A 16836-nucleotide genomic window follows, 5' to 3' on the forward strand; every position below is an offset into this window, starting at 1 on the left:
AAACATAGCGACCCGCTCCGACTTTGCACGGGCATAAAATATATATGCCTATGTCACTCAATGAAAACATGATTAAAATCGATCCAGTATTTTTGGTTCATTCATTACTGCCCTTGGCCTGCACGCATTAAATTTGGAGTAAAACAATTCCTCTTCCCCTATACTTACTATGAAGATTTCCTGTTATCTTTGGAATATTTAAATTCATACAATTTTTATTACATTACACATTTTTAAACGCAAATTTTAAATTTGTAATATCTCCGAAAATATTTGTTTAATTTACATGCTGTAAGGAACCATATTGATCTATATTAATTGCACACTGTATTTAAGGTACTTAATTCGATAAGGATTAATGCCGTATTGCTTAAAATAGCTTTGTAAATAAGCCATTTTCTCACGTAAAAAGTAAACAATAAAAATGGTTAATGTGGGTTATCCCTAAAAGATAAACATATACCATCGCGGACTTTTTTGTAGACCTTTTTATGGTGTACAATACTGTAGTACATTAATTTGATCTAACTCGTAGGGTTAGGCAGCGTTTTTGCTAATTGCTAAATAAGCCTAAAAAAATAGGTTAATTTACGACATCACGTTAGAAACCTCTAAAATTAGCAATGTTGCCTTAGTATATTATGCATGTATTATACATATAAACCTTCCTCTTGAATCACTCTATCTATTGAAAAAAACCGCATCAAAATCCGTTGCGTAGTTTTAAAGATTTAAGCGCACATAGGGATATAGGGACAGAAAAGGCGACTTTGTTTTATACTATGTAGTGATTATTATAAATTAAAAATTGAAGATGAACATTTTTTATATTATTTTCTATTAAAATAATTAAATTATTTAAATACCAAATAGATTTATTTTTTTGTGTATTTTTATTTTTTTAATACAGGAAATACTAATAACCGATGGGGCAAAGTCTGGCTATAACTTTGCTCAAAGAAAAGATAAGTAAGTTTGGTTTTCTTAAAAGTTTACTTGATTTTTTCATCTCTTTTTGTCATGATTGAAAAATTATATCGGCTAAATGGTGACCGCGATTCGGTATGCAATTGTCGGCAATTTTTCATGGCATCTTGCTACGTCTGAAGCTGAATTTCTTCAGTTTTGTGACGAATATTGTATTTGAGATGTTGAATCGTTCGGGACTTATTTACATAAATTTTTGATTTTAAAAAATCCCATACGAAAAATTCTGGTGCTGTTAAATCCGGAAATCCGACTGGCCATGCTAAATCGTCACTTCGAAATTAGTTGCCGTGGAAAAACGTCATTCAATAAATGAATTGTTGAACGAGCTGTGTGTGCTGTGGCCCCATCTTGCTGAAACCATATATCCTCTAGTGCTTTCTCTTCCATTTCACCCACAAGAAAATTTCGAATCATATCTTGGTACCGTTCAGCAAAACAGTAACTACAACAGCTTGGTGAATTTCAAAAAATAGGGACCAATAACGTTTCCAACATGAATACTCTACCATGTAATTGTTTTTAGTGGATGCAATGATGTTTCATGAATTAATTGAGGATTCTGTGTTCCCCGAAACGGACTGTTCTGTTTATCGGCGTGGCCAATTAGAATTATTTTTATTAAAGCACAAGAACACTTAAAAAAAGTAACGTATATTTGAAGAACATCACAGAAATAGAAAAATTACTTTGAATTCATAAATTAACCTAAAGAATCTAAAGAATTAACCTTGAAACTCAAGTTTGACATAGTTTTGTACAATTTTCATCTTCTATAATATAATAATCGTAGTATGAAGAACCTTTTATAAACATATTTAATTATAAAATAATATAAGTAAAAAAAGGGAAAATAAAACAATATATTAATTAACATGTTTAATTTAATCTTATAGAAACTTTTTTCCACAACCCATGATGTAGATCTAAACACGCCCTTTCTTATGTGGTGTCCCCTTTAGTTTTAATCTACAAACATCCGTTTACCTTAACATTGACACAATTATATCCATAAAATTATACACACAAATTAACTAAATGCTGAAATAATATGAAGTGAACTATGCAGCATAAAAAATCAAACAATTATGTCCGTCCTTCCCTCTCTCAAAATTATAATGGGAAGGAATATCTCCTTCTGTTATCAGAAATAAAAAATTACTCGAAGTGTGCATTTGACTAAAAGAGTCCCACTGTTTTACGACCGTCGACTCTTTCAAATATTTTTAGTCGATACTTCTAAACGCCAGTTTAAATATTAATTAGGTTAACTTGTTATAATAATCGTGGCTATCACTAAATGAACCGTAGACCATTAGTTTCATAACAATAGTATTACCTTTAATAAAGTCTATTTTCTATTACTTCCAGGGCATCATACGTTTCCGTGTTGACAGTCGTCGCCTTTTCGACAGAGAGATATATTGCTATTTGTCACCCTTTGTATCTGAGAGCAATATCTGGCCTGCACAGAGCAATATGGATAATCGGAGCGCTGTGGATAGTATCTTTAATATGTGCATTACCTTTCGCAGTTAACACGGAAATTACCTACGTTTTCTATCCTTATAATACGACGAATATAGTGCAGGTAAGTAAAATATTGCATAATTATAAATTTAAAAAATTATTCCATAATAAAATATATATATACAATACATATATACATATATACAATATATATAATACGCGGGGTATCTCAAAAGGTACACGACTTATTTTAAGTAATAATTTTATTAAATCAGATATATTTAGCAAAGCAGCAATACTCAGCGGGTTTCGAATCGTTAATTGAAATTTTCGGCAATGGGCCGCGGATCTTCTTGCGACAATCGATTGCAGCGATTGCTTCAGATACACCAAATTCTTATAGCGTGTAGCACAGACACTGGCTTTTAAAATGGACCCTATGCTGTAATCAATCGGACTGAAATCCGGCGAGTAGGGAGGCCATCCTGCCTACGTGATATAGTCTGGTAATCGGCACCAGTCTTTTGTCGTTTTTCCTTATGAATCGGAGCTGAGAGTCCTGTTGGAACGTTCAATTCGCATCATCGAAGTGTTGATGAGCCGACGGAAGTAGGACAGCCTCGGAAATGTCGCGACGATACACTTCTTGATTGATTTCGACCCCTTGATTCACAAAAACGAGAGGTGTCTTGCTGCTGGCTGAAATTCCGCCGGAGACCGTGAAGAACTGTGGATTTTGGCATGGTTCGACGATGACCTACGTACCGGGAGTCTCAGCTTAATAACAGCTTCTCATCTGTGAAGAGAGTTCTCGTGTGTGTGAAATTTTTTCGAGCTGTACATGCTTGTTGTCATCGGTGAGAAGCTGGATGTTTTGAAAGTTGAGGTAGGGTTTCTTTTTAACTATTCGATGAACCAACAATTTGCATATATCAGCTTCACTGGCGACTTGCTGCACTCTGCTTCTTGATGATTTTGCGGCTAGCGAAATTGTTGGCGGTGCACCTTTTTAAACTTTCTAGATACCGTCTATCATGATCAAACCCTCTAAAATGATAAAGAGCGTGAGAAACTGTCCACAAGCAAACAATTTCACATTACCATTTTGCTTTGCGAAACAGCTACAAAAAGGTACTACGTTTACTAGCCATCCTAAAAACAAAATGAGTTAGCATAGAGTCGAAACTTAACACAGTGGTACAAAAACGCACGGAAAAACCGAAGAAAAAAAGTTTATTACGCTACAATATTTTCGTGATAGGATAAATTAAACCTTCATGCAATTTTTTGGAACACCTTGTGTACAATATACAGAATATATGAAATATATACAACAGACACAATATATAAAATATACAATCTATACAATATACAATTAATTCAAATTAGACCATTTTAATAAGTTACACATTGTTAATACTACACGCTACTACACATTAGAATGCATAACTACAATGTAAAATAATTAAAAACCGACTTGGTTGGCAGAGTGGCCAAGGCGACAGGATGGTCGTCCTATTGTGGTCATAGGCAGGTTAGAATCCTGCTGGGGCATAGTCGTAAACTTAAATTAAATTATGATTATCCAAAAGGCAAGAGTGCAAAATTTGATAAGGAACATGATCCCAGTAAGCAGGCTGGCTAGGACCGGATGCCGAAGGCCGTGATCGTCCAGTCCAAATAAAAACTAATTGGTACAAAGCAGACTTCAAAATATAATTTAAAAAAATAATCGAAATATACATGACTCAAAAAAACTTGTAATCAGACCACAAAAACTCTCTGTGTCATCTAAAGGATCACACCACACAAATATATCATTATAATATTTCTTCAAATCTGTTATTTTCTGCAGTTATCATCTTTTGTTAAACCAACTATTTCAAAAGCATGTAACATCACTTAAAATTATTACTATTATAGTTAAACACCAATATATCCAATTACTCAATAATATCAGAGCACTTCTCTTATTATTAATGTCCTCGTCTTGAGATAATTACATAATCGTTCATATCATTTGAATTAAACAAACTGAAATTGCAAGATGGTTGATGGTACGATGAATATAGCGTGGCTCTCGCGGCATGGATCTGATAATTTTCTATAAATAGTTAATAACTTATAAAGTATGACTTTGTTGGGATGAAAGCTAAACCGAACGTTTTAGAACATTTTGTACAAAGACTGTTTATCTATTTGGAAGTTGCAGTTCTAAAATAATTACGGGCGATGGGCTAAAAAGGGAAGATTAATCTACTTAACATAGTACATAAAGTTAATTCACAATATTGAATAGATAAAAGTTAGAAAAGAATAAAGTGGCGAATTAATTTCGAACTTTAATCAAACTAAAGTAAAGTTTAAAATTTTGATAAACTTAATGTAAACGACTGATCGCTCAGGGGATCAAATTTAACCAAATTTTATTAAGTTAATAATGTTCCTCTCAAAATAGAGTAAAGACATTAATTTAAAAATGACATGTTATGATGTTAAAAGTTTTTATGAAAATATTTTCAAAATAGACCAAAATATTTGTAATATTTGTATTAAATTTATATTTATTCATATTAAAATTAAAAAGGACAGGCACTTTTTCAAAGTTAAATCATGAATCTATTAACCTCTATTAATTGATGAACAATTAACAAAAGGTTAAAAGAGTAAAATGAAATATATAAAATAGCTGCTTATTTTACCGTTATATACATACTTTTATTAAAGTTCTGGGAATCGGAGCATTGTACATAAATATATACATATAGCCTATAGTAAGTTTTTTGTACATACGTCATCAGGATGTTTAACAGGTAAGTTGAAAAGTCCCCGGCCTGACACATAGATGGCGCTACTAGAATTAAATCCATATTATTTAGTTAGCCCTAACCCTCAAGAGATGCGTGTATAAATTTGACAGCTGTCGGATTGGTAGTTTGTGAATTATAGCATTTTGAGTGAAGCAACTCTTTTTATTTTGAAATAAATGGATAAAAAGGAATTTCTTGGAAAAACTTGGCTGGATGCCGAGTTTTCGGATACTGCACCAGGAAAATCAACTATGAAGGATTGGTATGCTAAGTTTAGTCGTGGTGAAATGAGCACCGAAGACGGTGAACGCAGTGGACGCCCAAAAGAGGTTGTGAGAAAACGAAATAGTCGGCTGGCAAGGTTACGGCATCTGTATTTTGGGATGCGCATAGAATAATTTTTATTGACTACCTTGAAAAAGGAAATACCATCAACAGCAGTTATTGGACCGTTTGTAGAACGAAATCGCTGATAAAGGGCTGCAATTGAAGAAAAATAAAGTGCTGCTTCACCAAGACAATGCCCCGTGTCACAAGTCAGTGAAAACGATGGCAAACATCCATTAATTGGGCTTCGAATTGCTTCCTCATTCACCGTATTCTCCAGATCTGGCCCCCTCCGACTATTTCCTGTTCTCAGATCTCAAAAAATGGTCTCTAGGAAAATTTCGCCGAATGAAGAGCTGATCGCCGAAACTGAGGCTTATTTTGAACTTTTCAATTGACCTATTACTTAAACGAATGAGCCTGTCAAAGTCCTCCGGTTATCAGACGTATGCAATATTCTTAAAATCAATAGTGATAAGAGGATATAGTGATAATAACTCTAACCTATAAACTATTGAGGCTCTATAATTAACTACAATTTTAATTGTACTATATTCTTAAAATAAATTATATATAATATAATTTTTGTTCAATTATTCCATTTACATTAGAATATTTTTGTACGTCAAAGCCAAAACTGAACTAAAACTCACACTTGATGCGGCAACATTGCGACATTTTGATGTCACAAATTTTGAATGACGATGTACAAAATAACTTTGACCAGACCATATGATTATTCTTGAGGGACATATCAATAAAATAATCTTGGAATTATTCTTTGACTTTAACATGTGTTTTAGACCAATAACAAAGAGAATTAGGTACTTTGATTTTTACAACTTATTACAAGTATATTAAAGGAATATATTTACAATCGTTATAAAGTAAATAATAAAAATAATGGATAAAAGTTTCTGAGAAAAGAATGTCATATGACATATTATATTAGATTAGTTGTTAAACAACTAAAAACTTATCAACTGTGAAAAAATATTTTAATTATTATAATGTATATAATTTGAGAACCACTAAAATGAGCTAACACAATGGCGAGATTCCAGAATATTACAGAAAATAATAGCGTGAAGTATTTAAATTGCCGTTACTAATGAAATGAAATAATGAAAAAAAGATTGTAATAAAAATGAAACTAACTGCATAATTTGCATATATAGAGCACACAGGAAAAATATAAGAAATTATGAATAATGAAGAGTAAACATGTATATATTTTAATTAACTGATAAATATTAAGGTGTTTAATAATTAATTTTATTGCTAGAAGATTTTATTTTCAGAACATTGTATCAATTGATTTTGAAAACACGTTTTAGCAACATATAATTATTAATATAATTCCTTTACTCTGTAATGAATGAAACATGACTAATATAATAAATTGTGTTCAAATTTCAAGCATAGTATGATCACTAGTAGTTAATATTATTTAATACATTCATTTTTACTCTTGATGCTATTCTTGCCGGAACAACTGTGGCGATATTCAATGAAGAGTGATCGAAGTCCTGCAGCACCAACAGTAACATAACCAACAGTAAATAAACATTCAAAAATATTTTCCCTGGGGTACTGGAATCTAAACAAAAGATGAAACAGAATTAATCAAAAGTATATCTATTGGGAGAGAAGCAGTCTCGGATTTTTCATTTTCTTCGATGAATTCTAGACTATTTGATGTACTAAGTGTATCGGAAAGCCATTATCAGTTTTTTCAACAAAATGAAAAAGAAAAAAATATTCAAGGTATTGACCTTTTGCTTCTATACATCTTGCCCATATCTAATATGTCCGGGATAAATTTAAGATGACCGAAAGTCAATATCGTTTTTTCCGAAAAAAACTACGTGGTTTTTAACAAAATTGAAATATTTATTTATTCTAATTTGTTTCTATATATCTTGTTCATCTTTCAGACAACTTATGGATTCCATCCCAAATAATCTCTTTGTCCTTTGAGCAAAACTATATATCGAGCCGTATTCTCACTTCTTCGAATTTGCAAAAATATTGATATGCAAGCACATCTCCCATTAATGCGAAAAGTTGATAGGAGGACACGGAAAGGTCTAGAAAGTACGACGCGCGTAATCATGCTTTTAACGCTTCCTTGACCGGTTTCGCTTGATGAGAGTGCACTTTATCGTCCTGTAAAATTACTTAATATCATCTTCGAACACATTTTGGACGTTATTAGATCAATGTATCGCTCCAATTGATTCATTGTTATCGGTATCGATCATTATTAACTGCTTCATCAGGTTTGAACAGTTTATAATAGACTACGTCACTCTGGTCTCATCAAACATAGAGCATTGTCTTGGGACCAGAACAATTTGGTCTTGGAGTAGATAGTGTGGATTCGCCAGGCTATAACCATGATTTTTTGCGTTTAAGGTTTTCAAAATAGAACAACTTTTCATCACCCGTTCACTGACGCTTTTTCGATTTTTCATTTGCCTGTCATTCGATTGATGTGAAGGTACCACACCAGGTTGTTTATTTTTATCATTGCATTGTAATTGGTTCACTTCATTCATTAATTTTAATCATTTTCTGTGTCACATTTAATGTTTCTGTCAATCGTTTCTGAGTGTGTTTCGCATCTTCAAACTTTTTCGGTCTACATGAAGGTTATTTGCCTTTCACATCGAAATCACCACTTTTGAATTGACGAAACTAGGCCTCACATGTTTTTAAGGTTAGAACATGTCCACTGTAAGTTCCTACCACTGTAGTTGAAGCAAACTTCTTCAATAAGAAAAGAAAAGTAAGTCTAGGAAGAATATGAAAAAGAAGTAAGAATAAAAAATGTATTGCGTACGGCAAATTTACGTTTTCAGGCACGAAACTTTTCAAAGGGGTAGAAATCTATGACGGTGTTACTTTCACAAAATTTAACATACATAGCTTTGAAGCTTGAGGTCGGTCGAAAAAAAATAACATATGAGCCTAGTGACAACTGTTGGAAAACCCAGTAATCACTTTCCAGCACACCTGGTACTGTTTCAATGTTACCTAAGATATGAGACATTAAATCCATCAATTAAGTAAACGGATATTACTTCATTCCCAAAAACTAATCTTAATAAATTAACATGTACACGTTAAAACACAATAATTAATCACTCATTTTAAACATCAGCCTCACAGAACGAACATACATTCAAGTAACAGTATTTGACGCCAAATATATTTTTATACAAATTAATATTCACGGCGTTTCTCACCTGTCACGCCTTAGACTATCGCAAGATAAATTGAAATATTAGCCTCGATTTTAATTAGCATAGGATTAATTAGACTGTAATTAAACAGACTAATTACTATACCGATTAATCTCCCCTGAGGACTGGATGATTGAATTATGTCTGTGCGAAATAACGCTCCTCGAAAAAATTAACTCAATTGTTTTTTTTTTAGGAATCTGCCATGTGCGCGATGGTGTCGCAGCCTGAGCATGTTCCTCTCACCGAGCTGAGTACCATCATATTCTTCATATTGCCGATGATAGTGATTGCTGTTCTGTATACCAACATGGGTATAGCTATTGCGAGGGCTTCAGATGGTAAACTTGGAGGAGGTAAACTAAAAGGATCCATCCATCGAAAGAATAAAAAGAATCAAAGTAACAAGAGCATCATAAGAATGTTATGTAAGTATTTTTATGGCTTAATCTAATTCATTCTTCATTAACTTTGTGAACGAAATATCCAAAATAATAAGGTTTTGAGTCATCATTTACTTTTTAAACAACTACAATTCTTCCCATATTGTCCCATACTTGTGCCTAAACATGGACCAATTGCTTCGAAGCAATGATGTTGGAGATTGAAATATACTTCCCACTATCTGCTCTAAAACTCACCATAATGGTTCAATTATGTTGAGAGCTGACCATTGAAGATGTTTGAGGATATTCTGATGCTAATCAAACTAAGATTGGATGTTCTACTGTCACTTTTACCACGGTAGTTTTATGCAGTTTCGTCTCAATCTCTGTAAACTAACTTTGGTTTCCTTTATTGCTCGGTGACTTTGTTCTAGCGTGTTTTGCTCTTGGGTTTATAAAAAGTTTACAAATATTATTAATGCCCAACATAGTTGGGTAAATGATCGCTACGTATATACATATTTGAAATATCCTATTCTCTCAAACTGGCCTTGGAACAATAGATTTCCCTAACTTTAGAATTCAATTCGTTCATCGATTTCGAGTTTTTGCTTATTCATAACAACGCTGAAACTAGGGAACATGTACATATGATATAAGTATGCTCGGAAGTTCTTCCTCGTATTATCTCGCAACCAATTTCAATCGAATGAACAATGCAACTTGCCCTTGTATGAGAAGTACGCCATTATGGTATTTCAAACACTAATATTGTTTAATCATTATTTAGAAATAGTCAAACAGTTGCTCATATATAGGGTGCATTATTATGTAAGTTATATTATATGTAATATTAAATGTAAAATATGCTGGCTTCGACAGATCAGGCTAAAATGAACCACAAATCATAAGAGGGCTAATATGATCACGCTAATATGACAACAGGAAAATTTAAAATATATTAATAACAATAATAATAAAAACATAAATATTAGGGTAAAGATAAAAATAGAACAAAAGGAATAAAACACACTTTATTTAACCATCTTTAACATTTTAATCACCAAATTGAGAACTATTATATTCTTCATATTGCTGATGATAGTGATTGCTGTTCTGTATACGAATATGGGCATAGCTATTGCGGAGGCTTCAGATAGTAAACTTGGAGGACGTAAAATTAAAGGATACATCCATCGGAAGAATAAATAGTATCAAAGTAACAAGAGCATCATCAGAATGTTATATAAGTATTTTTATAGCTTAATCGAATCTATTTCTCATTGTGTAACAAATATCCAAAATAATAAGGTTTTGAACCATCATTTACTATTTAAACAATTACAATTCTTCACGGAATAGTTTCCAGTACAACATTGTCTCATTCTTGTGTCTAAATATCCGCCAATTGCTTCAATGGTGTTGGAGATGGAAATATACTTGTGAAAAAGCCAGTGAAGATTTTTGATGATATTCTGTAGCTACTCAAGTTAAAATTGAGCTTTTTGGCTGTGTATAGCGCCGCATAATTTACTTGGAATATGGTAGTACTTGGCGTCGGTATGCTATTCATTGTTTTATCGTACAGTATTGAGGATGTCGAGATGTTCATTCGCAATAATCCAGGCAGTAATGTGATGTAATCTTTTTTTCGATGTGATCAATGAAACGCATTTTTTTAAGTTTCGGATTACTTGAAGGGTTTCAATTATGTAGTTTTTTCTTCCTCTTAGTTTTTTTCATTTTTACCAACCAGGATTTATTTGAACTGGACTTAGTACATACATTAAGCCTACTAACTGGCCATTAATCAACTTAGAGGACATACCATCAGACATCCGGTCTTATACGGCCTTTCTATTGACGTGAATGAGATTATTATTCCTTGTTAAATTTTAGACTGTTGCACAAAGAGACTTGCCGGGTTCGAACACGCGACTATCCCAGCAACATAAAGACCCTCCTGTCACCGTAAGAACTGCGGTTACTTCTTATTCTTCTTATAATATCTGATATAACAGGTCAATTAAAGAGTCCCTGGCTTACCATTTTACTTACCAGTTTTATTTATTCAACATATTCCCTTCGATAGTGATACACTGATTATAGCGACCCTCCAACTTTTCGATACCATTTTTATAGTACGACTTGTCTTTTGCTTCAATATAGTTTCGACGAAAATTTTGTCCCAGCTGGCATTCTTTTGGGGTCTAATAACAGGAAATAGTCGCTGTGGGCCAGATCTGGAGAATACGGTGGATGGGGAAGCAATTTAAAGCCCAATTCATGGATTTTTGTCATCGTTTTCACTGACTTGTGACACGATGCATTGTCTTGGTGAAGCAGCACTTTCTTTTTCTTCAAATGCAGTCGTTTTTCGGCTATTTCGTCTGTCAAGCTGTCCAAAAACGCTATATAATAGTCTCTGTTGATAGTCTTTCCTTTTTTAAGGTAGCCAATGGAAATTATTACATGCGCATCCCAAAATTCAGACGAACGAATACCTATACGAAGAATAATCTTGCTAGCCGACCGCTGCGTTTTTCCAGGCTTTGGAACGGGTTCATCGTGTGCAGTCCACTCGGATGACTGTCTATTGGACTTCGGAGTGAAATGATGGAGTCATGTTTCATCCATTGTCACATATCGATGCAAGAACTCGGGTTTATTACACTTGATCATCTTGAAACACTGTTCCGAATCATCAACTCGTCGTTGTTTTTGGTCAAAAGTGAGCTCGCGCGGTACTCACTTTGCACAGAGCTTTCTTACACCCAAATATTCATGAATGATATAATGTACACGTTCAGTTGAAATCTTTGTAGTGTCTGCTATTTCATCCACACGTACACTGCGTTCGCCGTCTTCGGTGCTCATTTCACCACGTCTAAACTTAGCATACCAAGCCTTGATGGTTGATTTTCCTGGGCAGTGTAAGGAAACTCGACATCAAGCCAAGTTTTTACTTCAACTGTATTTTTTCCCTTCAAAAAGCAATATTTTGTCAACACGCGAATTTCCTTTCTATCCATTTTTTTCACAATAACGAAAGTTGTTTCACTCAAAATACTATAATTCACGAACTAATAATCCGATAGATATCAAATTTATATACGCATCTTTTGAAGGTTAGGGCTAAGTAAAAAGCATATGGATTTAATTCTAGTAGCGCCATCTATGTGTCAGGCCGGGGACTTTTCAATTGATCTTTTAACTTTAAAAAAATTGGTACTAATTTATTTTATTGCATTAAATAAAACAACTAAAATATATACCTCCAAGCTAAAATACGCCCTCTATATATACAGTAGATTATTTCCCCTGCCTTGTATCGCATCGAACCTAACGGTCTGCCTAATAATTGACTCGCTGTCTCTTAAAAATTCCCGTTAATGAAATTAAAGGATCTCTGGAGACGAATGGGAAAGGGTTCATTGATGCTAACAAGAACCCTGTAACAATGAAGTCAATATTGAGTTAGGATAGCCGTCGTGCATATATGTAATGTCATGAAAAAACCTATACAGACCTCAATATAATTTCGATCCAGTAAAACTTTACCAATCAAATATATGCAAATACAAATTTGAGTTTAATGATATCGAGTGATATAAACAATTAATTACAATTATTTTAAAGGCAGTGTACAAAAATGTTTATTAATGCTTTTCTTCTTGAGGGTATTTAACAACGAGATTACATTATTAATAACATAGGGTAATAAAGAGAAAACTCAATAGAGGTCTCTGGAGAATAGTTTCGCTTCGGCCAATATCTAGATGGGATATAATCGCCTATTCAAGTAACTTGATTGATTAGTTTGAATCTTCATTACAGGTACCTGTAAGGAAAATATATTGCTGTGAAGACATTTATATACTTTCTTGAAAAAGTTTGCCATTCAAATGCGGCAAGTGACAGTCCTGAGGTCAGGTTTCATTCATAAATTTATGTAAAAGAACAATTTAATTTCTGAAAAAAATTGTTAAAAAATTAATAAAAATATAAGAATGAATAACTGTAAATAAAAATCTAAAAAATAAATATATTTATAAAATATAAATATAATATATAAACATAATATAATATATCAACTCTTAGGAGCGCAGTGACATGATAAGTTGAAATACAATGTTATAAAACTGACTAAACGAATAACAATATCTGGAAACTAGTATTCTAATGTGGTATATTCTATGAATGTTATCTTTCAAACCCACTTATCATAGGCCTTCATTTAATAGATATTCTTGGAGATAAGTGATGTTAAAACAATCTATTAAGAAAACCTCAATTATTTTTCCTGACCTCTATTGAAAAATTAATTTCATATCCTCATGCTCATATGTCAATATTACCATGTACCCTTAAAAATAATAAAGCAACTTTTATTTTCATTATATAAGTTAAAGACATTTGTTGAAAAAAATCAAAGTTTCCGCCAAATTACACTGAGTGAATTCAAAACTCGAACAGAATGAAATAAAAATGTGATACTGATACAAAATCGCCAATACTTGAACGTTATGTCGTTGGCAGATATCCAATCTTGCGACATAACGGTTTAAATTGGACAAAAAGACGAATCTCACGTCTTCTTGGCGGCATCTTCTCTTTTTAACGTAACAGACTTGTTGATAGATCTAATAATATAAAGAAAGTTTAAGATATTACCTTTTTACAAAATCGTTGAATTACTAATATTGAATTAATAAAGAGTTTTGATAACAATTTTTTTTGATATCAAAATAAGTATACATAAACTTTATAGAGCAGACTCTCGATAATGTAAACAGTCAATGATGAAGCCAAGGATATTGAAAGATCACTTTCACCGTTACCAGTAATATCCAAAATATTTAAAAATTTCCTTTGGAAGGTAAAGGTACATAAAAAGATGGTACTGCAGAAACAAATACCAAAATCTATGCTCCATGTACCTGTTCTGCAAGAAGTACATCCACATAATACAAATATTTGAAAATAAAGTACTGAGAAGTATTGTGGATGCACCCAAATACATTCCAACATGCAATTATTTCAATAGTTCTACGTTATTTTTCTTAAATTATTATGACACACACTCACATTATCTTAAAAATGCGTGACATTTGCTTTAGACATCTTTTACCTTTTGTTAATATATTCAATTATCTGCAATGTTAGAAATTTTAAACTATAAACAAATATCGCCATTTTTCATTTTTACCTCTATAATAATTATAAAACAAGGTCAATTTTCGTATTATTAACCGACTTCGAAAAAGGAGGAGGTTATATATTCGGCTGTATATATTTTTTAAATATATGTTCGCGGATTTCTCCGTCAATTATGGACCCATTTTCAATATTCTTTTTTTATTCGAAAGACAAATATTCAGGTATTTATTTATAATGTTATTACTGAGCTGATGTCACTAAAAATCGGAAATAATTTAGTTAAACACAAACCTTATGATATGAAACATCGTAGAAACAAAGTAGGCAACGGTGTGTTCAATGTACCGATTAGATCTTATGCTCATAAGCGGAGGTCTCAGGTTCGATTTCCAACGAGAGCAACAACTTTCTTTTGTTCAAGTTTGGTTCGAAAATTTGTCAGATCACCTTGGACTAAGTAGCGGATACCTGGTGCCTGAAGCGTTCCTTATTTTTAATCATTGGGATATTTTAATTGTGATATCCACTGTAGTATTAAACAAAATAACTGTGTCATTTATTGAGTAAATATATAACACTAAATAGGGAAAAAAAATTTTTTTTAACTAAAAAATTGAACCGACTTTAAAAAATAAATAAGGAATTCACTAAAAATTAACAAATAATCAAACACAGATTTTCAACAAAAAAAAACGATTTACAATAAAATATGTACATAATAATCGTTGTAATAACCAAAAACGTTATTTAACCTATCTATTACACGTATTTTGTATTTTACTATATACACACAATTTAGCTTAAATATAATTTTAACTACTACAAACTAGTGAGTTTGAAGTCGGTGCCAAGCCCAAACAACACAAAAATAATTTTAGAAAATTGTTACATATACACAAAATTAAATGACGAACAGAACAAATTTAGTTTGTTGCTCGGCACCGACTTCAAAGTGATCAGTTGATAGTTTGCTCCATGGCAATCTACAAAATTAGTGTTACTAAGTGATAATGTTATACTAATAATTCATATCTTTTAGACTTATTTTCGTACTGTCTGCTGGTAATTTTCTCTATTGTGTAAAAACAATGACATAAACTGAAGAATAACACAAAATTAACCTAAAAAATACTATCTAACCATTTAGCGCCTTTCCTACTATGACACAACTTCATCGGACACTTGATACAATATTTTTCCTTTCACTGAGACATAATCTATCATTTGTTTAATAATATAATATAATTTGTTTTTAAATATTATCTAAATGGTCTTGAACTAAAATAAAATAGTATATGATCAACACAAATAAGAAGAGAACTAATATTAAACAGTAACCAAACGTTTACTTGTTGTGTCGCAACAGGTACTAATTAAATCTGATATATACAATAGGATGAAAATAATAGGTTAATTGAAAAGTCCCCGACCTGACACATAGATGGCGCTACTAAAATTAAATCCATATGTTTTTTTTAGTTAGCTCTAACATTCGAAAGATGCGTGTATAAATTTGACAGCTATCGGATCATTAGTTTGTGAATTATAGCATTTTGAGTGAAGCAACTTTTGTTATTGTGAAAAAAATGGATAAAAAGGAATTTCGAGTATTCATAAAATGTCGCTTTTTGAATGGAAAGAATGCAGTTGAAGCAAAAACTGGACTTGATGTCGAGTTTCCGGACATTGCCCCAGGAAAATCAACCATCAAGGATTGATATGCTAAGTTTAGACGCGGTGAAATGAGCTCCGAAGACGGTGAACTCAGTGGACGCCCAAAAGAAATTGTTACCGGCGAAAACATTTAAAAATCCACAAAATGATTTTGAATGACCGTAAATTGAAATTGAATGAAATAGCAGACACTCTAAAGATATCAACTGAACGTGCATATCATATCATTCATGAATATTTGCATATGAGAAAGCTCTGTGCAAAGTGGGTGCCACGCGAGCTCACTTTTGGCCAAAAAACAACGACGAGTTGATGATTCGAAGCAGTGTTTGCTGATAATCAAGCATAATAAACCCGAATTTTTGCGTCGATATGTGACAACAGATGAAACATGGCTCCATCATTTTACTCCGAAATCCAATCGACAGTCATTCGAGTGGACTACCCATGATGAAACCGCTCCAAAGCGTAGGAAAACGCAACAGCCGGCTTATAACGTCTGTATTTTGGGATGCGCATGGAATAATTTTCATTGATTAGCTTGAAAAAGAAAAGACCATCAACAGCGACTATTACATAGCATTATTGTATCGTTTGAAGGACGAAATCGCCGAGAAACGGCCGCATTTGAAGAAAAGGAAAGTGCTGCTTCACCAAGACAATGCACAGTGTCACAAGTCAGTGGAAATGATGGCAAAAATCCATGAATTGGACTTCGAATTGCTTCCTCATCCACCGTATCCTCCAGATCTCGCCCCCAGGAACTATTTCCCG

The 16836-nt window shown here is 32.7% G+C and overlaps 1 protein-coding gene across 1 annotated transcript in view; it reads left to right on the plus strand.

Moving 5' to 3' along the window:
• CAPAr (neuropeptides capa receptor) overlaps positions 1-16836 on the plus strand; it is a 215313-nt gene that overhangs the window by 164494 nt on the left and 33983 nt on the right. Inside the window, exons 5-6 of the mRNA XM_076418225.1 lie at positions 2359-2578; positions 9039-9270. Coding sequence (XP_076274340.1) covers positions 2359-2578; positions 9039-9270 — 452 coding nt within the window. The remainder of the gene's footprint in view (positions 1-2358; positions 2579-9038; positions 9271-16836) is intronic.

The sequence above is a fragment of the Rhynchophorus ferrugineus genome, unplaced genomic scaffold (genome assembly GCF_030347505.1).
Source record: "Rhynchophorus ferrugineus isolate W39M unplaced genomic scaffold, kcgeb_rfMv2 rfM11, whole genome shotgun sequence".
Classification (NCBI taxonomy): Eukaryota; Metazoa; Arthropoda; class Insecta; order Coleoptera; family Curculionidae; genus Rhynchophorus; species Rhynchophorus ferrugineus.